This window comes from Myripristis murdjan, chromosome 14 (assembly GCF_902150065.1).
Source record: "Myripristis murdjan chromosome 14, fMyrMur1.1, whole genome shotgun sequence".
Lineage (NCBI taxonomy): Eukaryota > Metazoa > Chordata > Actinopteri > Holocentriformes > Holocentridae > Myripristis > Myripristis murdjan.
Genome location: NC_043993.1, coordinates 8243775 through 8259774, shown reverse-complemented (window position 1 = coordinate 8259774; position 16000 = coordinate 8243775). Strand labels below are relative to the sequence as shown.

At 40.2% G+C, this 16000-nt stretch overlaps 1 protein-coding gene across 3 annotated transcripts in view; it reads right to left on the bottom strand.

Moving 5' to 3' along the window:
- Positions 1–13550: 13550 nt before the first annotated feature.
- The window catches only part of p4ha2 (procollagen-proline, 2-oxoglutarate 4-dioxygenase (proline 4-hydroxylase), alpha polypeptide 2), a 38911-nt gene continuing 36461 nt past the window's right edge, over positions 13551–16000 (bottom strand). For 2 of the 3 annotated variants that reach the window (XM_030069505.1, XM_030069503.1), the window contains exon 15: positions 13551–15683. In XM_030069505.1, coding sequence (XP_029925365.1) covers positions 15613–15683 — 71 coding nt within the window. In that variant the 3' untranslated portion in view covers positions 13551–15612. The remainder of the gene's footprint in view (positions 15684–16000) is intronic. The other variant, XM_030069504.1, reaches the window with a different exon arrangement.

Below are 16000 nucleotides of genomic sequence, written 5' to 3'. Positions count from 1 at the left end.
TACCTTACTATAAACTTACCTCTACACTTACTTACTACTTGTGAAGACTTCAGGGTAGGAAAGTGGCTATGTCATTGCTGGTTAGCTGACAATTTTGGAAGTGAAGTCCAATGAGGAAAATATGCTCAACAATATTCAATATCAAGATGAGTTATGTTTCAGTGGCATTGCTCTGGATTTGCCTCATTAAATTTCAATGTTTCAGTGGCTTTTACAATTTGTAGTCCTTTTTTCATTTAAATTCTTTTGTGCACCATGAGGGTCACTCGTTGGACATCTGACCAAGTGGGTGATCTGATATGTGATGCTCAAAACAACTAAATTCCTCCTGACCTCTACAGATTCAGAGAACTTCTCATGTCATCTGTAAAAACAGAGGCTATACTAAGGGACACTGTGATTAGAAGGTGAATAGGCCCATGTTAGAGGGGGTTGGGGAATGGGAGTCTGGTTGATTGGATATTTAGTCTTTAGATTGTGTTAGTGTAGGTGTAACAATATAAAATGTGAGCATAAAAATAGTGTTTACCTTAAGATTGCATTATAACATATAATCTAGGGGTCAGTGGCAAGAAGCAAATCTGTTTAAGAGCAAGTTTCAAAAGACATAAATGTCGACATGATGGGGACATTCACTTCCAAGACCAGTGTGATGTAGGCACTTCCCTGCTCCATAGAAAGTGCCATGTACCTGTTTGAATGGAATTGTAATGGACTTGCCTTAATATACTGTAACTCTGGAATCAAAGGCTTCGACTCGTGATTTCACACACACACACACACACACACACACACACACACACACACACACACACACACGCACACACACGCACACATCATCACTTAAGAGGGTATTACACTGGCTTATATTCATTTCTTTGTGACTTATCCTCACCTGACCCACAACCACTACTTGCCTAACCCTAACCCTTATCGAACCTTAACATAACCCTGAAGTTACTTTAACTTTAGGCAAGGCAAGGCAAGGCAATTTTATTTCTATAGCCCATTTCATACACGGAGCAGCTCAATGTGCTTTCCATAAAAAACAAGAAAAGTGAAAACAAACAGTTGAAAAGAAACAAACATTTAAAAGAAAAATAAGAAAATCCATACAATAAAAAAAAACAATTCCAGAAGAAAATAACAATTAAAATCATTATAGTTAATAAATAGATTTAAAAAGTGCAGAGAAATAGAAAGGCTGAAGGACAGAAAAAAACTAGACTACAATGGAGCATAAAATAGTAGTGCAGTAAAAAATAATGAATTGCTTTAAAACGATAACAAAATACTAAAATGCTTTGAAAGAGCTCACCCATAAGCACATGAGAAGAGAAATGTTTTTAGCCTTGATTTAAAAACAATCACACTTGGGTCTGATTTCACTTCTATTGGTAGCTTGTTCCATTTGTGTGAAGCATAACAGCTAAATGCTGCCTCACCATGTTTAGTGTGAACTCTGACCTGAGTCCATAGATGTCAGAGCTCTACTGGGCTTATATTCAATTACCATGTCATTGATGTATTCTGGACTTAAACCATTCACTGATTTGAAGACCAGTAGCAGAACTTTGAAATCTATTCTACAGCCGAATGGGAGCCAGTGTAAAGACTGTAGAACTGGAGTGATGTGCTCTGATCGCTTTGTTCTGGTCAAAACTCGAGCTGCAGTGTTTTGAATGAGCTGCAGCTGTTTCATGCTCTTTTGGGGGAGTCCAGTCAGGGGACCATTACAGTAGTCGAGTCTACTGAAAGCGTGGATGAGCTTCTCCTGGTCTGTTTGGGACATGACACCCTTCACTCTGGATATGTTCTTAAGATGATAGAAAGCTGTTTTGGTGATTGATTTGATATGACTACTGAAGGTCAGATCTGAGTCTATCAGTACCCCAAGGTTGCGGACTTGGTCTTTGGTTTTTAGAGACAGTGAATCGAAGTATTTACTAACAGCAGTCCTCTTCTCTTTAGTTCCAAAGACATTATCTACGTTTTGTCCTGATTTAAGAGAAGGAAATTGTGGTTCATCCAATTATTTACTTGCTCTAAACAGCAACACAAGAACTCTATTGTGTCTTTAAACCAAGTCTTCATCCCAACATTAGAGGTTTTCATTAAGGGGGCTTGCTTTTTGTCTCCATGAGGGAGGTGAGTCCCCTCAGCAAGAGAAATAGTGGTGGAAACAGCACTACAAATTGCTGCTCAAGTGGAAGTACTGTTACTTTGGTGATATTTTACTTCAGTAGAAGTTCTGCTACTGAGATAAAAGTAAAAAGTAGCTCATTTAAGATGTACTCAGAGTAAAAATTTCTGAGTTACTTTTTCCAAATATCTTTGTCAAGTATGATCTTTCCCATGCAGTTATAAAAGGATAAGAGTACAAGGTTCAAACAAGATCTTTTAAGGGTGCATTGCGAAAAATTGCTGAGGTTTGACTGAAGTGACAACTCAACTGACAATAAGCACCTATGTTGGTTGAGTCTACATGGTTCTCCTCGTCAGGCGAACGCATGGGTATTATTCCCCTTTTCCACACTTACTCCACATTTTTTGCCAGTTGAGCCTAAGTGGTCCATCTATAATTTTCTGTATAATTTTTCACCATGCAGCTTTTATTGGAAATTTGGAAATGATGAAAAGTAGAACCAGATTCCTCCTCCCATCTTTGCTGACCGTTCCACAATCTTTCATTGACAGTTTGCACTGTGTAATGCATAGGATTTAAATGTAATGAGGTAGAATACTCAAGGAAAAACATACTTAAGTAAAATTCAAATTACTGACAATAAAAAACACAAAAAAAGCTACTGAATTACAGTATACGAAAGTATATATAATTAGTAACTTCCACTTCTGAGTAATACCTGGCACGCACACACACACACACACACACACACACACACACACACACATACACTCCTGATCAATGCATGACAGTGTGGATACCTGACAGAAAATGACACTGAATCCACATTTTTGCCAAGATTTGGGCTTTTACAGTTTTTTTAAATTGCTAAAACACATTTCACAAAACTTTCCTCCATTTTCCCAAAACTCTAAACACAACACACTTTTCTAAAGCTACATACACAAAACCACACCTTCTTTTTTCAAAACTCAAACTTTCACACCAAAACAGCTGCTCAAAGTGTTTCACATGGCTGTTATGGTGATTCTGAATTATTCCTGCAGTGAAGTGGCCTAACACAACCATAAACAACAAATACAGGTTCACCACATCAGCCTCACTCCAAACTGAAACAGCTACACCTGCCAGCAACTCCTCTCAGCTGTTAATTTACTGGAAAAAATATTTAAGCAATAAATATACTTTTACTCCCAAGGGAATACTGCTTTTAAAAATCACACAGAACCTTCATCAGTGAATGTAGGCCAGCCACACAGTTTTGATTAGTTTACATCAAAAAGGAGGGGCACTGACATCCACAGCCGTAGGCTAAAGACTTAACTTTAATTGCAGTTTTTAAAGCTTTATTAAAAATTGCTCAAGCTATAATTAATAAGAATTATTCATATTCACACCTGCACCAGTCACCTCTGCTCCCATCAGAGTTTCACGACGCTGTATTAGCTGTAAAGGAACTTTCTCTGTAGCTGTAGGTCACATTTAGGTCCTTTTGAGCTGCTCTCTGTCTTTGGACTGACACTGTCTCCAGAGAAAATTCCTTCACAGTAGCCACAAATTTGAGATATCTGTCATGGAATTCTTTAATAAAGGGGAGAACAGTCAAGGTAGTCTTTCTTTGCACTTTAATATTGCAATATGAAAGAAACAGCACACCAAAAATGTCAGAGTTGCCTAGTGTGGGATGATTCAATGAAACGAAGATAATTTTAACTACCTATACCTTCTGGCTACATAAGAGATAATCAACTCCTGGACTTGCGGAGTGTGGCTCAGTTGTGACAACCTTTTTTTGTGAGTAGTGTTTAGAGGTGTTCATTCAATTCTGTGTCTGACATTGAGCTCATAGTTAGTGGTGCTGTTGCACTGGATCATATCTTATTTAGAGGTGTTTCTAATATTATGTCCCCCTCATGTATATAAATAGGGAGGACAAAAAACTAGAAACACCTCTAAATATAATATAATCCAGTACAAGATCACTGCAAACTACAACCTCAATAACAAAAAACATAAAATTTACACATTATGGCAGAGCTGTTGCATTGAACTCCATTGGACTGCACAGGTGAACCTAATGAAGTGGCCACTGAGTGTACATTATCATGTTGTTGGGTGCGAGAAGGCCCCACGAACATGTCTCTGAAATATCAGCAGCCTCACTGTGCTGTGTATTGATAGATCCATGGTGCTGGCCATGGTGCTGAAGTAGCAGACAGATTTGTATTTACACCTTTTTCTTTTAGTCCTGCTCTTCTGTCAGTTTTGTCCTGGGTATATAATATTCTCTATACTAAATACTGCCACTCCATTCTATACTATACTGTGGCCTATATATTAAATACGTAGTGTCATTTTCATGATCAAAGTGACAAGTGGCAACATGTAGTCGCAGAAGAGCAAGAGGATCATAGAGACTCACTGCTGCCTGTAGTATTCCTACAATATTTCTTTAATATTTATAATAATCATTCAGTAGCATCTGTGTTGCTGATATACATGCACAGATCAAGCCTGTGCTTCAAAGCCGGACAGCAGCAGCAAGACCAGAAGAAAGAGGTGGAGGAGGAAGAGGGAGAGCAGGCAGTTCTACAGAAGAAGTAGTCAAGGAGGACACAGGTTTGTTAAAGTTCATCTAGGAGTTGAGTTGAACTAGGCATGCAGACACAGAGAATGAATAGTAAGGTAGTAGGAGAAGTTAAACAAGGTTGAGAGAGAGGGGGGAGTTCAACAGCAGCAAGGCCAGAAAAAGATGATGAATAAGGAAGTTTAGGCCGGGTGTATTCTGAAAATGATCTGGAAGACAAAGCAAAAGATCATATCCCAGAAGCTAGGCAGAAAAGCAAAGGAGAAGAAGGAGCTATATACATGGCTTGTGCATCAAGACAAAGCACTTGGTTGTTCAACATGCGAAAAGGTCAATGCTGCTAGACCAGTGATGGCTGGAAAACACAAACATGTTGCAAAGGAGTGGATCAAGGCAGAGGTGGTTGCATCAGGGATAACAAAAAGTGCAACAGTCTCTCTGTAAGAAAATACATCTCCACAGAACCTCAGATTTTCACAGAGCAGCTGAGAAAACAATGGAGAGGGTGAAGGGCTGACCCTGACCCCGACTGCTGAGATGATTAGGGATCAGTTTCTGACCACTGACAGGGTGTTAACAGCTGTTTATAAAATCAAAAAATCCGGAGGGCCATACACTGACCTAGGAACACACTGACATCCAAGGCCTGAATGTATTGGAAACTGGAAGGACTTTACATTCAGAAAAATCTTGTGCAAATGTCAGGCAGCACATAGCAACATAAATAAATAAGCAAGTGATTGCAAGTGTTCTAGAAAGCAATTCAAAAACTTCCAACCTGTTGATGAATGAACCATCATCAGCCAAACATCAGTACTAATAATCTGTATCAGAGTATGTGTATGCAACAGCGATGAGTCACTGATGCTGTTCTTGCATATTGTAGAGCTACCAGCCACCACTGCAGAGGGAATTAATGCAGAGTTGCTCAATAACTCAAAACAAACATGGCTTTACAGACATTACATTTTAAAGGAACAACTTGTTTGTTTTGCATGTGATGGTGCCTAACTCATACTTGGAGGCAAGTCAGGTGTGGCAATCGGATTGGACACAGAGTTTCCTGGCATTTTCATCGGCACTGTATGAGCAAAGGAGCTGCTGTTCTAAAGGCTGCATGTCTCAATCAGTTTCAGTCTTTCTTTGATAAACTAACCCTAACCCTAACCCTAAACCACAGAGAGTTGACTACATGTTGTGAGACACTTTCATGTATTTTCAAAACATAGGATAATTTTTAAGCACAAGATGGGCGTCCAGCTATAGAACTGTAAAAGCTGTCTGGAAACAGTACAGTGCCCTATACAAGCACTTTTCAGAAGCATCTGTGAACCCAAGCCGAAGCTCTACAGAAAGGGTCATGTTTTGTGGTTCATGCCATTGACTCTGTGGTCCAACCTCTGTGCTCAGCCTAGGTCTCATGTTTGATACTTTGGAAGAACTATTTGATTTCTCCCTCTCCCTGCAAGATACACTATATGGCCAAAAGTATTGGTTCAGGTCAGGACTCTGTGTGGGTCAGTCAAGTTCTTCCACACCAAACTCACCCAGCCATGCCTTTATGGAGCTGCTTTGTGCACTTGGGCACAGTCATGCTGGAACAGAAAAGGGCCTTCCCCAAACTGGTCCCACAAAGTTGAAGCAGAGAATTGTCCAATATGTCTTGGTAAGCTGAAGCATTAAGATTTCCCCTCACTGGAACTGGGGGGCCGAGGCTGACCTGAGAAAAACAAGCCCATAGCATTATCCCTCCTCCACCAAACTTTACAGTTGGCACAATGCAGTCAGGTAGGGAACGTTCTCCTGCCATTCACCAAACCCAGACTCATCCATCAGACCACCACATACAGAAGCATGATAGGTCCACTGAACATGTTTCCATCGCTCCAGGGTCCAGTGGCAGTGTGCTTTACACCGCTCTATCTGACACTTGGCATTGTGCTTGGTGACATAAGGCTTGCATAAAAGCTGCTCGGCCATGGAAACCCATGCCATGAAGCTCCCAGCTCATAGTTTTTGTGCTGATGTTAATGCCAGAGGAAGTTTGGAGCTCCACAGTTACCGAGTCAGCAGAGCGTCGGCCACTTTTACGCACTATGCTCCTCAGCGCTCGGCAACCCCGCTCTGTAACTTTATGTGGTCTGCCACCTGGTGGCTGAGTTGCTGTGGTTCCTAAACGACTTCACTTTGCAATAATACCACTGGCAGTTGATGGCAAGACAAATATCAGCAGTTCCTCGACAATATCAAAACCCTGTAGCCTTTTAATGGGCCAAAGGTGTTCAGATTGAGATATGCTGAAGTAGAAGTCCTAGAGCATTGCACTTTCTTCAATAGTGTCAAGACACAGAGAGGGATGAAGTAATACACTGACACAGTCAAGGCCAGGGGTGAGATAATTAGGCCTCCAAAGGAAGTAAAGTCTCTGCTACAAGCAAGTCAACACACTTGTGGTCTCCACTGCAGAATGTGACTGTGGCTTCAGCCAAATAAGCAGAATCAGGGCCATTCGGGGACTCAAATGCTTATCAGCTTTGATGTTCATTAAAAGTGTTGGTCCTCCTGTGAAATGATTCTCCTCGAAACATTATCTGAAGTCTTGGCTTCAGAAAAACCACATCTTGGCTGGCAACCTCCAGGCAAGAGCATGTGAAAACAAATGGCAAAAGCATGACTATGAGCCACCATGGAGTCAGTTATGACCAGAGCAGCTAAATGACAGTAGTGATGGTGAATATTGGAGTCAGAATCTTGCACTGTGCTCAGTTTTTAACAGAGAACACCCACTTGGATTTTAATCACAGATTCCACCCACTTAACTGGTTATTTCAGGTGTGCAAATAATTCATGTTTATTTTCAGTTGCTAGCAGTGATACCAACAAGAGCCCTGGCTCTGCCGGAAGCTAAGCAGGTATGGGCTTGGCTAGTGCTTCAGATGGGAGACCTTGTAGCAAAGACCAATTTGCTGCTGGAAGTGGTGTTTTTTTTGCCAGTAAGGGGAACTTCTGGTCCTAATAAACCCTAATGCCCCAGTGCACTGATGGGCATACTGTGCTGTAGGAGATGCTGTCTTCTAGATGAGACGTTGAACCGAGGTCAGGACTAGTCATAAAGATCCCACTGCAAAGACGAGGGGATTCCCCAGTGTCCTGACTAAATTCCCAACCTGGCTGTCTCCATCTGCCCACCTCATCACGCAATAGTGTAATTGGTTCAATGATTTCCTCGCTCTTCATCTCAAGCTGATGCATATGCATATCTATAATGTTCACATTTTTATCTGAGATTAGTATTTTTCAGTATTAACTGTCTGTATTAAGCTATATGTTGTCTTTTATTGTGTACAGTGCTTATTGTGTCCTTCAAGGAATGGAAAAAAGATTCAAAGGGGTGATGTGGGTCATGTAACTTAAAAGTGCCCAGTTTTTGTAGTCTATTGTTGGAAACAAGAGAAAACCCCGTTTGGACAAACTCAGGCTGCTGCAAAGGTGTATTTATTCATCTCTTTCCACACAGTTAAAGGACAATTGTAGCATGGGCAGAATGTCCTTTGGGAGGCGCACATGGTGTGTATGTCGGTTGGTCATGTAGGTGCAGGGAGGTGCTCCGATTAGATTATCCCCCAGTTAAAAAACAACAAAACGTCTACTAAGTATCTCTGTTAAGTATCTTGTCTATTAAGTTTCTGTTTATTTGTGATACCAGCAGTTAAAGCCTGGCTACTGGAGGTGTGCAGACAGCTCATTGAAGATGCAGTTTGTGGACGTGAAAACAGCAGTTATGGACACATGCTACTTGGCCAGGGTCTGAGGGAAGACAGCTGTTATTTACGACATTCCTCTATGCTGTTGAGATCTCAGTGGTGCTCGGCCACATTGCATAGGGTATAGGAACACTGCGGTGATGTAACAGTGTTGTTTTCTGTGTTGTTATTTGTCATCTGAGAGCCTGTGGAGTAGAAATCCAAATCTCAACACTTTTAAACAAATTTCACGATGCTGCTTGGCCAGATTTCAGCATAGGTAAATGCAACATAGGTAACATGACATTTAAGTGATGGTGTTATCTGCAAACACTGGGGGACAAGCAGAGCAGAGCAGCATTTAGATTGGAAACATACTACATGACAGCTCCTGAGGCCCTTGATTCTCTAGCCTAAGAAATTAGCACTGACATGGGTTGTCAGTCCTTTTCAGTATGGTTTTTGGCTTAAAAAGGCATATGGTCTAGTCTCCAGAAACTTTATTAACATTTACTGACCTAACATTTACTTCTTCCACTTACTTGCAAGAAACATGCATGAAAATATAATCATATCTAGTGCTATGTGACTAGGCCATAGTTATTGTGAGAAAGTCAACCACCTCCACCTCCATACTTTTCAAAAAGCATCTGTGTCCAAACAGGTGTTGGACAGCAAAGAAATACATATTAATGTAGCACTTTAACTCTACTGACTGTTAAGATGGATTTTCACACTCTGTTCCTTTGCCTGTATTGTAGTCGAGTTAAACTTGAAAAGCCCAGTATTTTATTATTATTATTATTATTTACAGAGGTTATTCACAAAGTACTTTAGACAGCAACTAATGACATGAACATTGGAGCACAGGGAGTAAGGTAAATGCTCCTCAGCTGGTAGCAATGTTAACAAGCACGAGTGCTGCTGAAGTGTCTTTGAGAAAGACAGACCCTCTTCTGACCATGACCTCCCTGTGGAGGACACAAGAAATGACATATTGATCTATCTACGCAAAAGTACCACACTGTTCTGAACAATTTCATGACTCAGCTGACTCCACCTCTTTCTTTCACAGTGCACCTCACCCTGTAATACCCTGTAAGAACCCTGGCCACAAAAGTAAAAAGAAAAACGAGAAGAGGTCTCAATCCCAAAAAAATCCAAATAAACAGTCACAGCTGCGTGTTCCTGTCTGGGTCCAGATTGTTATGTCTGTTTAGAGGCATAAGCATAAGTTAAGTCAGTTAGCTGCGTTTACTGCTCTGACACATCCATCCCAACTTAGTGTCGTCCCTGTTTTGTTTATGCTATACTCTTTATTAACTTTTGTCACGTCTGTTTCTCATGTTTTGTTACTGAATCCAGAGATGTGACCAGGGAAATAAAAAGTGGGAAAACACAGGAAAACCACAGCCTCCAACCGAGCAACCTCTCACACACATGATCTTATCATAACGTTGACTGTTAACTTGTTTTTTGATTGTCATCATTTGAGACCGTATGTATAGAAAGCAGCCAGTATCTTGGCATGCTTTGTTGGAATTATAAACAGTCAAGCTGTGAGCCCATTTTTTCTAATTTGGATAACTGATCTCCCTGAGAAGAATGTTTGCTGGATCCATACAGCCTGAGGATGAGGCTTCCTCTCACCCAACCTTTCCTCTTACACAAGGTAACAGATCAAATGGTTAAACGAGGCGCTGGATGCAAGGCCAGCAGAGCAGTTACACAGCAGGGAGGCCATAGAGTCAAAGGAAAGTAACGGGACAGCAAGATATAACCTGCATTTTCTGCTGATATAACAGAGCAGAGCACTGAATGAAAAGCAATGAAACAAAAAAGTCTTATGATATAGTGGGGGTTGGTGATATAGCGCTATATCAGCAACCAATTACTGTTACTTCCAGGAAAAACATCATAGCTTTGGTGATTAGTTTGTAGAAGGAAATGCATCAAAGGTTCTGGGTGCAGTTTTTGTTTTTCAAACAAAAAATCGTGTTTATTTTTCCTAACATAACATAGTAGTAGTTGCTTTTATTATTTATACATTTTTAAAGAATCTGCAATCTTAAGATTATGTGCAAATCATTTTTGAACTTTTGAGCTGAGGTCAGAATTAAAGGTCAGCTACAACAGCGCGCTTGGGGATTTTAGTGTCCTGCTCAAGGGAACCACAGCGGTGCCAATGGCCCTACTGTGCTTTTAGAAAACCACCAGAAAAATAAATAAATAAATAAATAAATAAAAATTTGCTTAAACAAAACTGGTGTGGCTGCTGTGGTGGCAAGGGCTTTCCCCCAAAACTTACTTTTATTACTGACTTCTTTGGAATTTCATATCTTTACAATCCTTTGTTGTCTTTATAAAATAAGGAACTGTGGAACTCGACTCTACAGTACCTTTGTCGTAGATGAGTGTTAATACATAAACATGTGATGTATAATTATTATTATTATTATTATTGTTGCTGTTATGACTTTGCTGATGATCATTTATTATTTTTTTTTCTTGCAACTATTCTATGATAATATATATATATATATATATATATATATATATATATACAATACAGGCCAAAAGTTTGGACACACCTTCTCATTCAATGCGTTTTCTTTATTTTCATGACTATTTACATTGTAGATTCTAACTGAAGGAATCAAAACTATGAATGAACACATGTGGAGTTATGTACGTAACAAAAAAAGGTGAAATAACTGAAAACATGTTTTATGTTATAGTTTCTTCAAAATAGCCACCCTTTGCTCTGATTACTGCTTTGCACACTCTTGGCATTCTCTTGATGAGCTTCATGAGGTCGTCACCTGAAATGGTTTTCCAACAGTCTTGAAGGAGTTCCCAGAGGTGTTTAGCACTTGTTGGCCCCTTTGCCTTCACTCTGCGGTCCAGCTCACCCCAAACCATCTCGATTGGGTTCAGGTCCGGTGACTGTGGAAGCCAGGTCATCTGGCGCAGCACTCCATCACTCTCCTTCTTGGTCAAATAGCCCTTACACAGCCTGGAGGTGTGTTTGGGGTCATTGTCCTGTTGAAAAATAAATGATGGTCCAACTAAACGCAAACCGGATGGGATGGCATGTCGCTGCAGGATGCTGTGGTAGCCATGCTGGTTCAGTGTGCCTTCAATTTTGAATAAATCCCCAACAGTGTCACCAGCAAAACACCCCCACACCATCACACCTCCTCCTCCATGCTTCACAGTGGGAACCAGGCATGTGGAATCCATCCGTTCACCTTTTCTGCGTCTCACAAAGACACGGCGGTTGGAACCAAAGATCTCAAATTTGGACTCATCAGACCAAAGCACAGATTTCCACTGGTCTAATGTCCATTCCTTGTGTTTCTTGGCCCAAACAAATCTCCTGCTTGTTGCCTCTCCTTAGCAGTGGTTTCCTAGCAGCTATTTGACCATGAAGGCCTGATTGGCGCAGTCTCCTCTTAACAGTTGTTCTAGAGATGGGTCTGCTGCTAGAACTCTGTGTGGCATTTATCTGGTCTCTGATCTGAGCTGCTGTTAACTTGCGATTTCTGAGGCTGGTGTCTCGGATGAACTTGTCCTCAGAAGCAGAGGTGACTCTTGGTCTTCCTTTCCTGGGTCAGTCCTCATGTGTGCCAGTTTCGTTGTAGTGCTTGATGGTTTTTGCGAGTCCACTTGGGGACACATTTAAAGTTTTTGCAATTTTCCGGACTGACTGACCATCATTTCTTAAAGTAATGATGGCCACTCGTTTTTCTTTAGTTAGCTGATTGGTTCTTGCCATAATATGAATTTTAACAGTTGTCCAATAGGGCTGTCGGCTGTGTAGTAACCTGACTTCTGCACAACACAACTGATGGTCCCAACCCCATTGATAAAGCAAGAAATTCCACTAATTAACCCTGATAAGGCACACCTGTGAAGTGAAAACCATTTCAGGTGACCACCTCTTGAAGCTCATCGAGAGAATGCCAAGAGTGTGCAAAGCAGTAATCAGAGCAAAGGGTGGCTATTTTGAAGAAACTAGAATATAAAACATGTTTTCAGTTATCTCACCTTTTTTTGTTAAGTACATAACTCCACATGTGTTCATTCATAGTTTTGATTCCTTCAGTTAGAATCTACAATGTAAATAGTCATGAAAATAAAGAAAACGCATTGAATGAGGTGTGTCCAAACTTTTGGCCTGTACTGTATATATATATATATATATATATATATATATATATATATATATATATATATATATATATATATAATGCTCCAAAACAAAAATAGCAGCTTCATCAAAAGAGAAGTAAAGGTAAAACCAAAACTAGGTACATTAAATTAATGTATCCAGTTGATTATTTGTCTCATAAATCCACCAGGGTAATATGGGACTAAATTTATATCTCTGGGTCAGAAACTACTGGAGAAACAAGGTAAAAAGAAAAATAAAATCCAAACATTTTAATAAAAGACAGTTTATTGAGTTCCTCATTTTCCGTCTTGTAGAAGGACCACAAGTTGTACAGTGTAATAATTTAAACAGACTATATAAATAAAAATGTAAAGGGCATGAATGAATTGTAATTTTGTGTAATGTTGTAAGGGGTCAAAAACAAGAGACAATAACAAATAGAAATGGGTCAGCAAGAAAAGGTCAACACAGCCATTTTTTCACAAAACATTTCTTGATCTCTGAATGCTTTTAAGTGTGTTTGTGTGTGTGTGCGTGTGTTTATGTGTGTGCAAGTGCGTGTGTATGCGTTTGTTTTGTTTTGATATGTGAATGATTTATGATCAGTTGTCATCAGAGTTGTTCGCGCACATGATGAGGAGAGAGATTCTGTGTCATGGTGAAGAAACCCTTATCGCTGGCAGACATCTTGGGTGTGTTTGCAAGCTGACACTCCTGAGATTTGTCACCTCGAAATCTCACTAACCTCAAGTTCATTTATTAATTTAACCCCTCTGCACAACTCATCCATGCTTGTTTTCCTCTGCTGCTACTTTTTCAGTTTTATTTTAAATGACACTCCAAGGGGAAAAAAATGCCAGTGTTACAATTAGCCAAATATCAACAATAAAAATAATACTGGACACAAAAATGGCCCCTCTTTGGTGTAACCAGACCTACAGTGTGGTCCTGGTAATGTCCTTTCTGATTTTTTTTTTTTTGCCAATTTTGCATGTTTTTATATTGGATTTGGTCAAACAGGTGAAGATGTTGCTGATGTTGCTGATGCTGCATTCGATTACACAAGCTGCTCTCATCAATCTGTGTGCAAATGACACGACTTTACTTTCATACTGCGTGTAGTGTATACCACATATCTCCAAGCCCATTTGCTTTTATGGTTTTAGTATATATTTTTAGACAGAACATGGACTATAAAACTTCCGAAGGATGTCTTATGTGGTGTTCTTATGTGACTGCTTTATGTTTTCTTTTTGTGTGAGAACAAAAAAGTGTCTCTTTTTCTCTTCTATATCCAGCCCTGTACAAGCTGTTTGTATCTTTCACTCTGGAAAGGATGCCACAGCCAAAATTCTGGTGAAACTATGATGAAAGTCTTCTCCAAACTGAGAAAACATGGTGTGGCAGTGAATCCAACAATGCATGGTAATAACGTCCAGGCAGCCACAATCAATCATAGAACATTTGAAGAAGTGTAACCTTCTCTTGCCTCAGCTTAAGTAAGTATTGATGAATCTGCAGCCACAAGAAGCCTGGACAACACTCCCTCTAAGAACGTGAGTGCTCCTCGCATGTTGTTCAAAAAGTACCCAAACGATTGCCAATACACCTTGGACAATGTTCCAAGTACAGATGAGTCACATTGACTCGCAATCCGAGTCCTGTTAAATCTGGCGAAAAGCACACGCAGCATTTTGGACAATCTGGGTCCCTTTATGTCTGGAGAAAAGCAAACAGCATTTTGGGTGACACAGGTCAAGTTATGTCTGGCAAAAAGCAAACACAGCATTCCACAGTAAGAGCCTCATGCCAACAGTCACACTTAGTGCTGCCAGTGTGATGTTATGGGGATGTTTCACAAACTCAGACCCTGGACATCTTGACGGAACTGAAGGACCCGCAGATTCTGCTCTGTGTGAGAGAAGTAAGAGGGTCAGCTCATGTCCACCAGTGACCTGAAGCTTCATACATTTGGATCAGGCAACAAGACCATGATCTGAAACACACCAGCAACTTTGCATCCCAATGGTTGGATGTAAACTCACAGCAATGTGAACTAGTCATCATGAGCTACAGGAAGTGTTTAGCTGTAGTTGTCGCAGCTAAAAGTGGTGCAACTAGTTATTCCGTGTAATCAGGACATGGGTGTTGAATAGTTTAGTTCACTAAATCATTTAAGTATACATTTTTGTGTTCTTCACCTTGTTTCCCTTTTAATAAGATTAAATTCTGCCTGGGGATCTGAAAATGTTGGGTGTCAAAAACATGCAATATCAAACATGAGGAAAGGGATAAAAACTTTTTCACAGGACTGTTTCCCAGAAATAACAAGACCTCAGTCTTCTTAAGGCTCTGTGGCGTTGGGTTGCCAAGGAGTGTTGTAATGACAAAATTTTTTGGATTCTGAAATGACTTTAAATGAAATTTAAACTGAAAACAGATTCAAAACATTTAAAATGTGTCTGACTGTGAGTGAGTGTGTGTGTTTGGAAACTCAAGATCATCAGCTCTAACTCATGCTGTTTTGTGGACAACGTTGTGTTCTCATTAATATCAATTCTAATTTAACTGAGTTATTGAATTGAATATGAGGGAAGCTGCATGACCACACAAGGAGCTGGAAAAAAGCAGGATTGGCCTCTTAGATAATACAAAAAAAAGAACACTCTCTCCCCAAGACACTGTACACCAGTGCCATGTTCAATACAAGGCACAATTTGCTATCATATTCCTTCCTTAGAAATGCTCCTTCCTCATTAATCCTTTGTAAACATTATTGACAGGCAAGTGAGAAGAGAGTATTCTTATGTATGTACTAAATGTTTGCGGGTTACATGATTGCATTGAAAAAGGCACTACAAGTGTTTGCTTTGTGTGTGTGTGTGTGTGTGTGTGTGTGTGTGTGTGTGTATGCGTGGTGGGCTGGGGGGTGGCAGTATCAATACGTAGTAGACAAACTTCAGTCCACTTCTGTGAGTCCACAGGGTCTCAAGAACTCTTGTCCTCGCTCGTGAATCCACTTGTTTGACACTGTCAATGAAGAGAAAGTATGTCAATGCCGAGGACCGCCAAGCTCGCAAATATGATAAAGAATAATTTGAACCACAGTGAGCATTCAGCCAGTTTTCCAAGGGGCCCACTCTCATTGAAGGAATTAATTTGTTTGTTTTTGTTTGTTTGTTTTGGTAACCTTTAGTTGCATGGATTCTATAAAGATCTTTTGATAGGTCTCAAGAAATCAGGCATCTGTATAGGTCACCAACCCGTTCTCTTCCATCATGTCTACAAATAACTCGACTTTACACTTTCACATTGCATGCAGTATATATGTCACTGTCAGACAGTTG